Genomic DNA, 16,214 nt, shown 5'->3' with positions numbered 1-16,214 from the left:
GTTGACTACTCAACTAGTCTTCCAGGTGAAGCTTTCTGGTCTTCAATAGCACTCCACTTCTCAACTGAGAATCTGAAAATAGTTCAAAGCCAATTCCACAAGCACAGGAAAGAATAAGCCTCTCTATTCTGAAGCATTGTGCTTTTGCCCTTCAAACTAACGCTGACTCCACCCAACCGAGGCATTGTCCCAGCCACTAATGAGGTAAGTTGATGCACTAATAAAGCATTTTAACAAGCTATAATGCTCTTTAACTGGCAACTGCATAGTGAGAAATTCACTCCCAAAGTCAGGATGGGTTTCCCTAGATCTCTTGTTTGATTCCACCATACATCTCAGCATATGCCACATTACTCAGATCCCTAAAGGATTCTATGACCTAGTGGTATTATCACTACTATTAATCCAGAGACCTGGGCAATGTTACTGGAGACATGGGTTTGAATCCCACCACAGCAGATGATGGAATTTGAATTCCATAAAAAGGTATGTGGAATTAACTTCTAATGTTGACCACGATTCCATCATCAATTGGTGAAAAAACCCAGCTAGTTCACTAATGCCCCCTCGAGAAGGACACTGCCATCCTTACTTGGTCTGGTTCACATGTGACTCCACACCCACAGCAATGTGGTTAATTCTTAACTGTCCTATGGGGAATTAGGGATGGGCAATAAATGCTGGTCTAGCCAGTAATACCCTCACCCTGTGAATAAATCTTTAAAAAGCTGCATGCATTGATAAATAGTTATAATCCAATTGCTAGGATCCAACAATTTGTTTGACTGCTTGAATAGAGGCCATTTGTTCATAGTTTTTCTTTGCTGATAAATGTAACTTTTTTGGAGGGTTGACCACTTTCTTCCAGAAATAATTTGCACCAATATAGTGTTATTGTTCAGAGGGGCCGGGGAGCTCCACTGTCAATGTTGTTTCTTTAATCAATGGGTTTTCAGCTCTCTTGATAAATAAGTGCATTCTCATCCACAGGAAATTACTAATCTCACAGAGAGAACCATCAGCAAGCTGCATTGGGAGAGCTTGGAGGCTGACAGCAAACACAGTCTAGCCTCGAAGCTGCTGCAGACTATGTCCAGTTCAATGATGGCTGCTGCCTTGAGCAAACCTGATGGGACATTGACAGCATCAACCAAATCTTTGGGTAAATTGCAAATTAATTTTTAATCTGGTCTGTTTGCAACAGTGCAGTACACTGCCGCTTCTCTCACAAAAAGGAAGCTTAGACCCAGGACAGGATACCTGAGCTGTCTCCAACACTAAGACAGCTTTGAGTCTCAATTTTATTCGCCCATGGAATGAGGGTGTCAAGTGGACAGTCAGGAGTCAACCACATGGCTATGGTTGTGGAGTGACATGTAGGCCAGACCAGACAAGGATTAGAGACAAAACTGAAGATGGTGGATTGTAAGGTAGACAGGAGGTGAAGGCCAAGTGGTATTTTCGCTGTTAATCCAGAGACACAGGTTTGAATCTGCGGACCTGGGTTTGAATCCTGCCACAGCAGATTGTGGAATTTGAATTCAACAAAATCTGGAATTAAGAGTTTAATAATGAATATGAATTAATTGATTGTTGCAAAAATGCATCTGGATCACCGTCCTTGAGGGAAGGAAACTGCCATCCTTACCTGATCTGGCATACATGTGACTCCAGACTCAGGAATGTAGTTGACTCAGTTGCTCTCTGGACAATTAGGGATGCGTAATAAATGCAGGCCTAGACAGCAACAGAGGCTAGAAGAACACAGCAAGCCAGCTAAGGATGGCAGCTCCCCCCCCCGCTTAATGAACATTAGTGAACCAGATGGGTTTTTCCAACAATTGACCTTGCATTCATGGTCATCATTGGATTCTTACAGATTTTTTAAAAATTGAATTTAAATATACCATCTTCTACGGTGGGATTCAAACCAGGTCCCCAGAAGATGACCTGGGTATCTGCATTAACAGTGCAGTGAAAATGCCGCTAGGCCGTCACCTCCTGAGCTCCATCCATTGGCTCAATGTTCTTAACAATCTAACCCTAGCCCAAGCCCTCATGTGCTTGAAATAATTAATGAAAGACTTGTTAGCGTCTTTCATTCGCCCACACTTAGCAATGGATAGCTATAGCAACAAATTGAGGTGTTTTCTTCCGGTTCCACCAGAAGCTATGTTAGCTTTTGTTCATTTTTTTAAAAATGCAACAATCAGTTAGATACAGCTCTTAGGACTAAAGGGATTAAAGGGTATGGAGAGAAAGCGGTATTGAGTTGGATGATCAGCCATGATCATATTGAATGGCAGAGCAGGCTCAAAGGGCCAAATTTTCTGTTTGTTTTTAAACTCTCTCCCCAGTCCTTCGCTACTTATCCGTTCCAATGGTACTAATCTTTGGGGTTACCATGAAGGTCTGGCCTTATCAACCTTGCCCCTTACCTGAGGTGTGGTGACCCTCAAACTCACCACCAGTTCTCTGTCTCAGAAGTATATTGCTGTTCCTTCACTGTTGCTGGGTCAAAGTCCTGGAATTCCTTCCCTCAGGGCATTGTGGGTCTACCCACAGCACATGGACAGCAGTGGTTCAAGAAAGTAGCTCCCCACCACCTTCTCAAGGGACACCATATCCCATGTGTGAATAAAAGACAAATAAGAAAGCAGCCCTATGGTCTCCTGGGCCCATGGAGACATTAATGCTAATATTAGAAGAGCAGAGAAGCCTCTCATTGTGGCTTCTACCCTTAAAACAGCAGCTGGATCAGAATCAATTGTCTTATCTTATTGTTGTTTGAAACATTGTCAGTAACTAGCTACTAACATCAGGATTTACATTACAGAAATAAGCTAATCGGCCCAACTGATCTACGCCATTCACCCACTTCATCTCAACAAATATTTCTAATCCCTTCTCCTATGTTTATCAAGATTCCCCTTAAATGCAGGTGTATGCTGTTCATCTCATCTATAACTCCTCTCCATCTGGGAGAAAAATTCTCCTGATAGCAGCCCCATATTTCAAATTGGATTTAAAGAAACCAGTACCAATGACAAAATGCACCATTAAATTATAATTGAATAATGTGGTGTATAGAATTCAACTGGAGTGAATGCTGTGAACTCGGCTAAAGTGTGGAGGCAACAATTCCCCTACTTCAAGTGGAGTTCTTGAATCAGAATTAAACACAAAACGCCAGGGAAACTCATCAGGTTTGGTGACGTTTGTAGTGGGGAAAAAAGTTTGGAATCTGGTAGGACTCGCCCTCAGAAGTCATACTAAACTCGAGACATTAACTCTCTTTCTCTCTCCCCACAGATGTTGCCAAACCTGAGTTTCTGATTTCTAGCATCTGCATTATTTTAGTCAAGTCAGAAAATTGGTCCAACAAATTGACAGTGTAGGCAAGAATCTCTCTTCTACTAATACATTGATGATGAAATGATGTATTCCAGATGTTTTTAGTACTTTGGTAAACTTTATTGCAGAGTGCATTCTGCTTGTAGTCAATGGAGTTTAAAAGTGAGAGACAGAGACAATCTCTGGATTAGATTACTTACAGTGTGGAAACAGGCCCTTCGGCCCAACAAGTCCACACCGACCCGCCGAAGCGCAACCCACCCACACCCCTACATATACCCCTTACCGAACACTACTGGCAATTTAGCATGGCCAATTCACCTGACCCACACATCTTTGGACTGTGGGAGGAAACCGGAGCACCCGGAGGAAACCCACACAGACACGGGGAGAACGTGCAAACTCCACACAGTCAGTCACTTGAGGCGGGAATTGAACCCAGGTCCCTGGCGCTGTGAGACAGCAGTGCTAACCACTGTGCCACCGTGCTGCCCTTAAACAATCTCACTGAAATGTACAATATTAAGGGACTTGAGGGACAGATGCTAGAAGATGGTTTCCACTTTCTGGGGAACCTAAAACAGCAGAGCATAGACTCAGAATAAGGAATTGCACCCACAAAAATGTGACCCTTTAGAATTCTCTATTCTAGAGGGCTGTAGCTGCTCCATTGTTTTAGATCTCTAAAGCTGTTGTAGAGTCAGACAGCACAGAAACAGCCCTTTGGTCCAACTCATCTATGCCAACCAAATATCCTACATTAATCTAATCCTAATTGCCAGCATTTGGCACAAATCCATCTAAACCCTTCCTATTAATATACTCATCCAAATGCCTTTTAAATGCTGTAATTGTACCAGCCTCCACTTCTGTCAGCTCATTCCATAGACACACACACACACACACACGCACCACCCTCTGAAAAAGGTTCCTTTTAAAACGTTTGCCTCTTAAATCTATGCTATTTAGTTTTGGATTCTCCACCCTGGGGAAAAAACCTTGGCTCTTCATACTATCCATGCCTCATGATTTTATAAACCTCTATAACACCCCTCAATGCTCCAGGGAAAATAGACCAATTTTTGTCTCAAAAAACCAAGGGATATGGGGAGTGGACAGCAAGGTTAAAGTCAAAGTTAGCCAATTTGATAATAAGTGACAAGACAGGCTCAGTCATCACTCTTGCTCCTGTTTTATACATAATCATGCTGAGATCAACTGTGGCTCAGAATGTAGCAGTCTACCTCTTTGTCCAAAGATTCAGTCCCTACCCCTGAGCACTGAATGCAGTACATCACTTCCAGTGCAGCACTAAGAAGGTCTCAGACCATCCATGGTGCTGTCTTCCAGGTGGGTGACTAATCTAAAACCACCTCTTCCCTCTAAAGCATGCCAGTTTTCGTTGTGATGTGTACATGTATAGTCATACAGCATCGAAACAGAACCTTCGTCAAACCAGTCCATGCCATCCATAATTACAAATTAAACTAGACCCATTTGACTGTACTTGGCCCCTACCCTGCCAAACATATATTCATGTACTTTTCAATAAGTCTTCAAAACATTGTAACTGTACCCACATCCATCACTTCCTCTGGAAGTTCATGCCACACACGAACCACTAAAATATTGCCCTGTGTCTTTTTTAAATCTTTCTCCTCCCACCTTACAAACTTCTCCCCGTCTTGAAAACCTGCAGTCGAGAGAAAACACACCTGCCATTCATCTTATCTACACCCCTTATGATTTTATAAATCTCTAAGGTCATCCCTCAGCCTCCAATGAAAAATGTCCCACCCTCTCTTATAAACTCAATCACTATTGTTAAACTACAATCACCATTCTCACCACTAGGTTAAAAATGTATTCGTCACTTGACTTATTGGGGGCCAGTGGAAGTCAGATATAGTTACATCACGTTCTCATGACCCTTATCTTCAGTTTCACTGTCTGTGTCCAGCTATTGAGTTATGAGGGGGGGTGGCAAGATGGTTGGCAAATTCATGTTTCCCTCCCTCCGCTTAAAATAAAATCCAGACTCTTGTTTGCAGGAACTTGCACATTTCCAGCGCCATTTCCTTTCCTACAGCATAACTCCATTTCATAGGCTTGCAAAGGACGCCTTACTGTCAGCAAGAGTGTAGTGCTGATATGAGGTTGGTTGAGAAGGCTCAATCGGCCTACACTTTGATGTACTTGTGGATCTTTTTGTTGAGATAAAGGTTGTTGAAGATAAAGTCAGGCTTCAAATACCTACGCTCTTTCCCCTGAGATAAGTTTGGATTTGCTGTTCAACCCAAGATGACTTTTAAACAGACAAATCACTTAATAGCTTATATTTTCAGGTCTCAAGATACATATTCACCGTGGAGACATTTCAGCAAATGAAAAGCTGATGTTAAATGTGAGGGGCAACACCATGGAACTTGACTGGAGAGCAGCAATTGGACAAAATAATTCAGGTAAAACAGGCGAGCTTTACAACTTGCATTTATGCAGAAATGTACTAACCACATAAAAATAGCAGGGTCAGAGACTAGGAATCCTGCAGTGATTAATTCACTTAACTCCCCAAAGCTTGTCCCCAAGGCACAAGCCAGGAGTGTGATGAAATACTTCCCACTTGCCTAAATGAATGCAGCTCTAACATCCAGACCAAACTTGATTGGGGGTCTATGCAATATCTTCAACTATTCCCTTTACTATCAATTTAAAGGTAGCAGTGTGTACCATCTACAAGCATGTTGCTGCAACTCACCAAGACTCCTGACAGCACATTCAAAATCCTCAACTTCATGTCTTGACAGACAGGAACAGAAGTTACATGGGAACACCATGTAATTTCCCTGCAATTTCCCTTTCAAGCCACTCACCATCCTGTCTGGGAAATATTACTATTCCTTCAGTCTCATTGCATCAAAATCCTGGAACTCCCTCCCTCATAGCACTGAACCAGCACTCATAGTGGTGGTTCAAAGTGGCAGTTCACCACCTTTACAGGGCACCTAGGGACTGAATAAATGTTAGTCAGGCAGCAGTGCCAACATCCCATAAAAGAATCGGGAAAAGTACAGTCTATTTAATAGAAGCTTATGGAATAGTCAGCCAAGACTCCACGGCAGAACAGGTATAGCACAGCTGAAAAGTGCGAAGTAATATTTCTCTTTCCCTATTCTCTTTATTTCTTCATTTCTCACTGAGAGTTCAAGCAAGGAATGGAGTTAAAGAAAATGTAGATGGGGAACTAGGACTAATCTGTATCAGGTTAATCCATTCTCCTGCCTTGCCCTTGCTGAAGCAGATTGTTGACTGTCGTTTGATCCAATAACATTCTCAATCTCCAATTTGTGTGCCATATGCTTAAAGCAGGTTGGTATATTGTTTGCGAGGCTCACTCAAGTTTAGACAGTGGGGTCTAGGCCATACGTTGAACCACAGTAGCACATGTAATAAAGATATTTTTCTTTGACAACCTGTTAAAAACTTTTCTGTTCAAGGAAACAAGACCTCTGGAGCGGCTCAATTTGAATTAAGGTCTCATGGCTCCAAGGTGGGTCATTACCACTGTCCCACATGAACCCCCACAATAATGCAATTAATCCTATTCCATTTGGTAACACTTACTGACCAATGCCTCCACTGTATCACAGACCTTCCCTACCTTTCCACCCTGACTCGGGGTTCACTTAAAATTAAGTCACTGTACTAGCAAGTGGGTCCTTTCAAGATTGTGTGGGATGAGACAAGCTGTCAGTGCCCATATATGTGCTGCTCTGGACTAGCTGGAATGTTGAATTGAAACATTTCAGGCCTAGCCCCAAACTGAATCATTGGTAAGAGCAGAAGAGGTGTGTGGCCCTTTAAACCTGCTCTGCCTTTCATTGTGATCATGGCTGATTGTCCAACTCTGCCGAATCCTACTTTTTCCTATAACCTTAGAAAAGGTCACAAGGCTGTATGCTCCCACTATAATTCATTTGTTTCTTTTAATAAGCTTTCAGCTTGGTTTTCTGAAATAATTGCAGAGGCTAGTGTCCCATCACCATGTCACCCTTTATAAACTTGTGCACAGTTTGCTTGAAGGCAGTTCTCAACCAAGATTCTAATCTCCTAATTAGATATTCTTTTCCGTCCAATCCAATGCTAGCTGTGGCCAGCCAGCTTGAAGACAGTCCTCAAGTGAAGTGATTCTAATCTCTCTTCCTGTTTAAACAGTACAATGTTAAAAGTAACATGAACAGCACTATACAAGTAACAACTTAGGGGAAGGGGCAGCAAAACCTGACCCCCAAACCCCACTGTTCAACCAGTTCAGGGAAAGACGGCAAACCTCAAATTCCACTTAGTATCAAAAGGTAGCAGTTACAAATACATACAAGTCAGTCCAATCAAATAACCAGATATAATCCAGACCCCCACCAATCCCTCCCACCTTCCACTCAAAAGGCAGCTTGCCCCTATATCCTTTCTGCTCTTTGTCTGCCCCATGCCCTTTCTGGCTGTCTGTCCTGACATTCAGGCCACCTCCAGGACAGCGTGTCCTGTTTCCCCTACACCCCAGGACAGCCTTCTGGCTTCCTTAACAGCCCTTCCAGCTACCTTGAGGGCCTGGCACCTGCCTGGGGCGATAGCCTGAAAGCAGTTAGGCCATCCTCAGTGCTTTTGGTCTGACCCTGCATACCCTGGCATGACATCTAGGGCATGAACTGCCTTGACACCTTCAGGCGACCTCTAGGCCAACCTATCCAGATTACCCTTCTAAAAGGCTGTTCAGAGAACCCTACCCACCTTCTGGCTCAGGGTGACAGCCTTCAGGACCTGAGCCTCAGCTCACAGTGAGACTTAGAGATACAAGACAGTGCAGGTGATAACCCAATGACCACAACAGAATCAAACAAATCCCTTCTGGTACATTGAATCCATAATGCAGAGACCATTCCTAGGAATGCAGAATCCATTCCAGTATGCAGAGTGCATTGTTAGAGTCCACTCCTGAAGGCAGGAAATGCACATTTCTTAGCACTAATACGCAGTCTCCATAGGGGTCTATCCACAAAGCCAAGCTTACACTAAACAACACTTCTGTGAGTAGAGGTGCAGTTTACTCACAGGAGAAGGTCTACTCCCACAGGCAGGGTCCACTCCTAGATGCAGTAAATGCTTACCCCTCAGGCCCACTCACAGGAACAGTTCATCTGGAAAGGTACATAGCTTCTCTGGAAACAGTCCAAAACACTAAAAAGGATCAGCCAGTTCAGGAATCAGGTCCTTAAACAAGTGAACAGCTGTAGTACACAACTGGCTGTAGCAGGTCAGAGTCAACCCTAAAATTGAGATTTTAATCTCCTGCTTATATTTTCCCCAAATGGAGAAAATCTTGTTATATTTTATTAAACATACAGTTTAAACAATTAACATTAACAGCTGTTTAAACAGAAACAGCAATTTTACAAGGGAGCAGAATGGCAAAGCTAAGCCTCAAACTGTACCAACCAGTTCAGGCAATAGAGGACAAACCTCAAATCCCAATTTCAATCATTTCAAAACAATAACATTGGACTGTCTTGTATATACAAATGTCAGTTACATAAAAGTGTATATAATACAGATCCCCAGCAACCCACCCATCCTTCCCACCTTTCAGCCACTAAGGCAGCCTGCCCCTCTACCCCTTCTAGCTCAGTCTGCTCTGAGACCTTTTGACCATCTCTGGGATGGCCTGTCCTGCTTCCCCAACCCCTCAGGATGACTGATCAGGGCAGCCTACCCACCTTCCAGCTTCTCTAGCCACCCTTAGAATAGTCTGCTCCAGTACCTGCCTTGGGTACCAGGGCTGAGGACAACCTGCCTTCAGCACTGTCTGCCTTTATGTACTGTTTGGGCTCTTGCCCACTCTGATGGGCTCTCTGGCATGTGGACTGTCCTGATGCCTTCCAGACACCTCTTGGTCAGCCTGTCCCCTTCCCTGGGAAGGCAGCATGCAAGGCAGCCTTCAAGCCTTCCAGATCTCCACCTCCCCCACACACCTTCTGACCACCTCTAGGACAGCCTGTCCTGATCACCCATTCTCAGAAAGGCAGCACTCAATGTCTACCTACCTTCTGGCTCTTAGGATGACTGGCAGAGTGGCCTGTCCACCCTCTGGCTCTCAGGACAACCTATGAACCTCCTAGCTCACAGTAAGGCCTGCCAGACCCAGAGACACAAGACAGTGCAAGTGATAACCCAACAACCAACAAGACAGTCAATTACCATCAAATAGCCTTTTCAGATGGAGTGTCCTTACAACAAGGAGTTCTTTCACGATGTAGATTCCATTTCAGGATTCTAGAGTCAACTCCAGTATACAAAGTGCATTGTCAGAAATGGAGTCCACTCCAAACTGCAGAGTCCATTGCTAAACACATCCACAACTGAGGCATAGTCCACTTCTGAAGGCAGCAAATGCACACCACATAGGTGTTCAGTCTCAATGAAGTCCTGGCCCATTCACAAGAATATAGTACATTGTCAAGGTGCCATTAACTTGGGGTTTGGGCCACTCCTTAAGGTAGTGTCAATTCTAAACCCCAGGATTCAGCAAGTGTCACCTCCCAGCACAGACGTTCAGTCTTCACAGAGGCCTAGTCCTAGGGTCAGGCTACCCACAGGAACAGCTCATTGGCATGATGTGTTTTTCTCACAAGGGCTCAGTCTAAACACCAAGAATAATGAAGACAAAAAACAAGTCCAAGGGCTAAGCCCACCACAATCAACATTGTCCTTTCCTCAGAAGAGAGTAACACAAGCTGTAATCAGCCAGTGAAATAGCAGTTCCCTAACATAAACTAAGTTACATCTGAAACTATGTAGATCATGATTTGGAGGGTTACATTGTACTTTGCTCAAAAACTGCATGCTTTCATGTAAAACTCCATTATCTCACTTTTTAGATTAGAATCAATCTAAACGTCATGGCATAGGCAGAGAACACAGGGCTAACACCTTTAACATATCATCTAGCTATCACCCATTGTTAACAGCTAACCTAAGAATGCAACTTTTAAAAAAGGTTTTGTGATTTACATATGAAAGAAGTGAAACTATCATGACATTCAAGCAGAAGAAAGACTTAATCAATTTTTCAATGTATAATTTCAATTTTATTTTTGCTATAAATTCTGTGTTCGGATTGAGCCCTCCACTACCACCTCGTGTGCTTCCAATTAAACCTGTTGGACTATAATCTGGTGTTGTGATTTTTAACTATGGAGATTAGACAGTTTAAAAATCAGTCCTCAATAAAAAGGAATACCAGTTTGAGTTAACAAACTACCTATTTTATTTTCAGCAAGTTCAAGAACCCCCCCCCCCCAGTTCTTCTCTCCACACCCACTGCCCAGCTGGCTGAGTGTTCTCGTCTTATTTTGCTTTCCGTTCAGTGTGGTTCCCTACCTGCTCACTACTCTTTGTCCCCTTCCAGGCGTCGCTGCTGTTGGTTTCTTTGCCTACAGTAACTTGGACTCCATTCTGGATGGGGATTTTGTGGATGAAGAAGATGGGAAAAGGGAAAAGCTAGGTGGGAGCTTCCAACTGAACTCTGATGTGGTGACAGTGACCACGGCAAATGGGCAGGAAACCGAATTGAGCGAGCCCATCAACTTCACCTTGAGACACAACCAGGTCTGTTTCTTTTGAATTGTCCTTTGAAATTTTGAGAGATTATTTGTTGTCACTCACATTGCATTATCGCATCAATCTCCGATCCATTGACTTTCTCTCCCTTATCCAGTGTGCGGTACAGAGCTACAGCAAGCCAGGAGGCTTCTGTGTTCAATCCCCTAAACTAACTTTTTATTAATCTCCCCCTTCTTTTAAGTTTAAGTTGGAAAGCTTTAAGCTTCACTTCTGGCGAAACAAAGTACAAAATCCCAGAGATAAAGTCATAATTCATATAAACTCATCATTTGGTCAGTCTTGTTAGTTCTGAAGGATGTGGTGAAACTTGAAAGGGTTCAGAAAAGATGTACAAGGATTGGAGGGTTTGAGCTATAGGGAGAGGCTGAATAGGCTGGGGCTGGTCTCTCTGGAGCATCGGAGGCTGAGGGGTAACCTTATGGAGGTTTATAAAATCATGAGGGGCATGATTTTTCCTGAGGTGGGAGAGTCCAGAGCTAGAGGGCATAATTTTAGGGTGAGAGGGGAAAGATATATAAAGGGCAAGTTTTTCATGTGCCTGTATGGAATGAGCTGTTGGAGGAAGTGGTGGAGGCTGGTACAATTATCGCATTTAAAAGGTATCTAGATGGGCATATGAATAAGAAGGGTTTAGAGGGATACCAGCCAAGTGCTGGCAAATGGGGCTAGATCAGGTTAGGATATCTGGTCAGCATGGACGAGGTGGACCAAAAGGTCTGTTTCCGTGCTTAATTCTCTATAGCTCAATATTCTGCTCCAAAACAGCATCAAGTTGTCCCACTGCTTGTTCAAACACTTACCCAAATCCCTGTTGAAAGTTTTGATGGAACATAACCCGTCACATTGTCAAGTAATGTACTATAGAATATTCATGCATTCTAGATTTTAACCATTCACTGTGGGATAAAAGGAGTATCCTCATGTTTTTGTTGGTCGTTTTGCCAACCAGTTTGCACGCTCTAATTCTTCTGCTATGTGAAACAGTTCCTCCTTGCCTACTATGATGACACCATGGCTTTAAGAGGTGATTTTGTCTTTTTTTTAAAAGAGAGAATTTAAGATGAAAGTGCCAAGTAGATTGTTCAGAAAATCAATATCGTAAACAGCTTGTGAGGGCTGGAGGTTTTATTTAAAGTTGGAACAATAGAAGCAGGCTGATTGAATGTGGTTATGCTCTCACAGAACCAGGATTTTTAGTTTTTCAGTTGCTGCTGAGATCTTGAAATGGAAGATATTTCTTTTCCCCCTCTCTGTTACAGATAAAAGCTGGAGGTTTGCTTCCTGCTGCTGGAGTTACATGTGAGACAGTCTGTTTTCTGAATTTGTCTTTTGCCAAATGTGTGTTCATGAGTTGTCAATATATTGGAACAGTTAGTAGCGAGCTACTCTATTATTCTGTTAAGTTTTTAAACAGAGTTACACTTAAGCCAATTTTTTTCTTTTGTTGTATTGTACCTAGAGTGGATGAATAAATTGTTTTGCTTCATATCTGGTAGTGTGACAATCGAATTGCCTCTGGAACACAGCATTGTACACTTGCCTTTAAAATAAGAAAATGTTAAGGTCTAGACTATCTTCTGAATATATTTTGAGGGGGGGGGGGTCTGGTCTGATCCATAATATTGACTCAATCAAAACAGAAGTGAGTACAACATTCCAGTTGAGGTATCATAAATGATTAACATAACAGTCTTGCATTTGTTTTCTATACTTATAAGAATAAGGTAAAGAGCATCTCCTGTATAGAATTTTCAATTGTTTTGTCAGCTTCAAAGTTTCGTGAAAATCACACACAATCCAGGGTGAGCTGGGCAGAGTAGATGAGAAACTGTTCCTGCTCATAAAGGACAAGAGGGCATAGATTTATAGAGATATGCAGAAGAAGAAAGAGTAATGCTAGGAAATTCTTTCTCACTGACTGCATGGCTAAGGTGTGCCATAAAGTGTTTTGCTTCATCCACTCTAGTTACAATACAACAAAAGAAGAAAATTGGCTTAGGTGTAACTCTGTTTAAAAACTTAACAGCTAAGCCTGAAAATGTGATTGAGGCAGGTAAATTGGATAAAAATAATGATTTTAGGATTTGAGGAACAAGATTAGCATTTGGTAATGATATTGTTTGAAGAGCCAATGCAGACATGATGGGCCAAATGCCTTTCACCTGCGATGTAACAATTCTGTAACTGTGTAATATACTGTCAGATGATTCGATTATACATCCCCACTGATCCTGTACCCCAAATAATATGTTACAGTCATTTTTCCCTCCCTATATTATATCTATCAATGTGTATCATTTTACACACTTCCTTGTTCAGTTTGGCAATGTTCAGGTGTCCTTGTACCTCAACGAAGGTTGGCACTGAGTATCCAAACTGCCAAATGATACTTACTCTTGAAGCCTATGGATTCTGAACCCATCCACCACCAAATGTCACCAATGGCGCTGCCATTCAATTTGCTGGCAGATCCCAGAGGCAGGATATCCTCTGGGTGAGGGGAGGACAGCCCCTGGCCAACTAATGGTCAGATGTTCAGTCTGTGGGGTCAGCACACACATGACTGTTGCATCCATGCTAGCTTTCTTTACAGCAATCCCATCAGTCTCCAGTCAGTCCCCTGTCCCATGAGTTAATTTCCCTCTGGTACCTAGTCAATTTCCTTTTTGGAAATCATTCATCATCTCCACTTCGACCCTCTGTCACCCATCAGCAGCAAGTCCCTGGCCACAATGAAAGTTTTCTTGGTCACATGGTCCTGATAAAGAATATTTACATAATTTACCGAGGTAAGGAAGACATTAATTATATTGAAGAAACAGCTTCATCTTAACTACAAGGCTGCAAGAGAGAGCATGATCTTTTGACGATTTATCCTCCATCTTATTGAGTAACACAGCACGGAAACCTGTCTAACCAGTCCACACTGAATATAATTCCAGGCTAAACTAGTCCCACCTGCCTGCTCCTGGCCCATATACCTCCAAGCCTTTCCTATGTACTTATCCAAATGTCTTTGAAAAGTTGTAATTGTACACATATCCACTACTTCCTCAGGAAGTTCATTCCTCACGCAAACCACCCTCTGAGTAAAATGTTTGCACATCATGTATTTTTTTAAATCTCTCTCCTCTCCCCTTAAAAATGTGCCCCATAGTCTTAAATACAATCCCTAAAAGAAGGACCCTCCTTTTCAACCCCTCCCCTCTCCTGTGGTGTGATGACCCTCAGGTGAAGGCCATTCAGCCCATCAAATCCACACCTCCTGCGCAGCCATCAAGTCTACATTTCCTGCGCAGCCATAACCTTGTATGCCTTGCTCTGTCTAAGCACCCTTTGATCTGTATATCCTTGTTTGCTATGATCTGCCTGACCTGCCCACAAAACAAAATTTTTCACTGTACTTTGTCACAGGTAACAACAATAAATCAAATTATCAACCCTCCAAAGAGCATCCTACACAGACCTACCTCCATACCCCTGCATATCCTCAGGCTAACCCAACTAGCCTTCACGTCCCTGAGTCTATGGGCAATTTAACATGGCAAATTCACCTGAACTGCACATTTTTGGGAATATGGGAGGAAACCCATGCAGACACGGAGAATGCGCAAACACCACACAGACAGTCACCCAGGGCTGTGAATTGAACCAAGGTTCCTAGCACAGTAAGGCAGCAGTGCTAACCACTGAACCAACTATACTAATAGTCTGGGTCCAACTCCCACACAAGCTGAAGTTACTGTGAAGGACCCTCCTTTTCAACCCCTCACCTCTCCTGTGGTGTGATGACCCTCAGGTGAAACCACCACCAGTCGTATCTCTGTAATGAGAGAGCAGCTCTCCAATTCAGTAGGACAATAGTGACTTGGACATACCGGAATTTAAGGTCCCATTTTGCAAATGTGATAGGTTACACAGAACAGAACAGTCATGGTGACTAGCGTCTGTGTGTTTGGTCACAGGAAATAACATCGGAAAGAATTCCAGTTTGTGTCCATTGGGGAAATTCGAAGGCAGTAAGCTTCTGGTCTACAAGAGGCTGTAGGTTGCTCAGTTTCTCTGGAAACCACACAGCCTGTGGATGTTTGCGCCTGGCCAGCTTTGCAGTTCTGATGGCTCCTGCTAAAATGGAGGTAAGGGTCTTCATGTAAACACTGCACAAGAAACAACACTCCTGCTAAATTCCATCAACATCTCTCTTTGACCTCCCTCCTCACCATCTCTCCCTTCAGCCACACCTGAGATCTCTGCATTCCTCTAATTCTGGCCTCCTGTGCATTTCCCATTAGTGGCAGCTATATCCTTAGCTGTTTGGGTCATGAGCACTGGAATTCTATCCCTAAAAGTTTCTCTGTTGTAAAAGACCAATTGTATCTGAAAGCATTACATGGCACCACAAGATAATGTTTCAGGATGATCTAACCATTGGAACATAAGACATAGGAGCAGAATTAAGCCATTCGGCCTATTGAGTCTGCTCCACCATTCAATGATGGCTGATATGTTTCTCAACTCCATTCTCCTACCTTCTTATAATCCTTGATCCCCTTACCAATCAAGAACCTCTGTCTTAAATACTCAATGATTTAGTCTCCATAACACTCTATAGCAATGAGTTCCACAGATATTCCACCGTCTGGCTGAAGAAATTCCTCATCTCGGTTCTAAAGGGTCGTCCCTTCATTCTGTGTCCTCGTGCTCTAGTCTTTCCTATTATTGGAAACATCTTCACTCCCTACATTCACTCTCTCCAGATCTCTCAGTATTCTGTAAGTTTCAATGAGATTCCCATTCATCCTTCTAAACTCCACCAAGTACAGACTCAGAGACCTCATATAACAAGTCCATCATCCTTGGGATCATTCTTGTAAACTAGCTGTGTTCCTGTGTTGATAAGTTCATATCATTGTTTGTTACATGGACTTACTATTAAGTTGAGCCTGAGTCTTTTGCAAGGCTATCATGTAATGCAAATGGCTATCAAGTACTATGTAATAATCCTATCCTGTTTATCAGGATTCAGCATCCATTCTGCTGAAAACTTCATGTGGTCACCCTTCCCTCCCTATGCTATTAGTGAAATGGATTCATAGCCACAAGAATGATTGGTGCCAGCCTAGTCAAGGTATCTCAAATGGTTCTGGCGAATATATCCATCAAAGTTGACCCATGGAATCTGC

The 16,214-nt window shown here is 42.9% G+C and overlaps 1 protein-coding gene across 2 annotated transcripts in view; it reads left to right on the top strand.

Annotated features, from left to right (window-relative positions):
- The window catches only part of LOC132835832 (adhesion G protein-coupled receptor E3-like), an 89,658-nt gene that overhangs the window by 34,741 nt on the left and 38,703 nt on the right, over positions 1 to 16,214 (top strand). For both annotated transcript variants that reach the window (XM_060854928.1, XM_060854927.1), the window contains exons 7-10: positions 991 to 1,162; positions 5,700 to 5,816; positions 10,817 to 11,016; positions 14,997 to 15,167. In XM_060854928.1, coding sequence (XP_060710911.1) covers positions 991 to 1,162; positions 5,700 to 5,816; positions 10,817 to 11,016; positions 14,997 to 15,167 — 660 coding nt within the window. The remainder of the gene's footprint in view (positions 1 to 990; positions 1,163 to 5,699; positions 5,817 to 10,816; positions 11,017 to 14,996; positions 15,168 to 16,214) is intronic.

This window comes from Hemiscyllium ocellatum, chromosome 45 (assembly GCF_020745735.1).
Source record: "Hemiscyllium ocellatum isolate sHemOce1 chromosome 45, sHemOce1.pat.X.cur, whole genome shotgun sequence".
Lineage (NCBI taxonomy): Eukaryota > Metazoa > Chordata > Chondrichthyes > Orectolobiformes > Hemiscylliidae > Hemiscyllium > Hemiscyllium ocellatum.
Note: the sequence above shows the minus strand (reverse complement) of the source record. Positions and strands in the feature narration are given on the sequence as shown.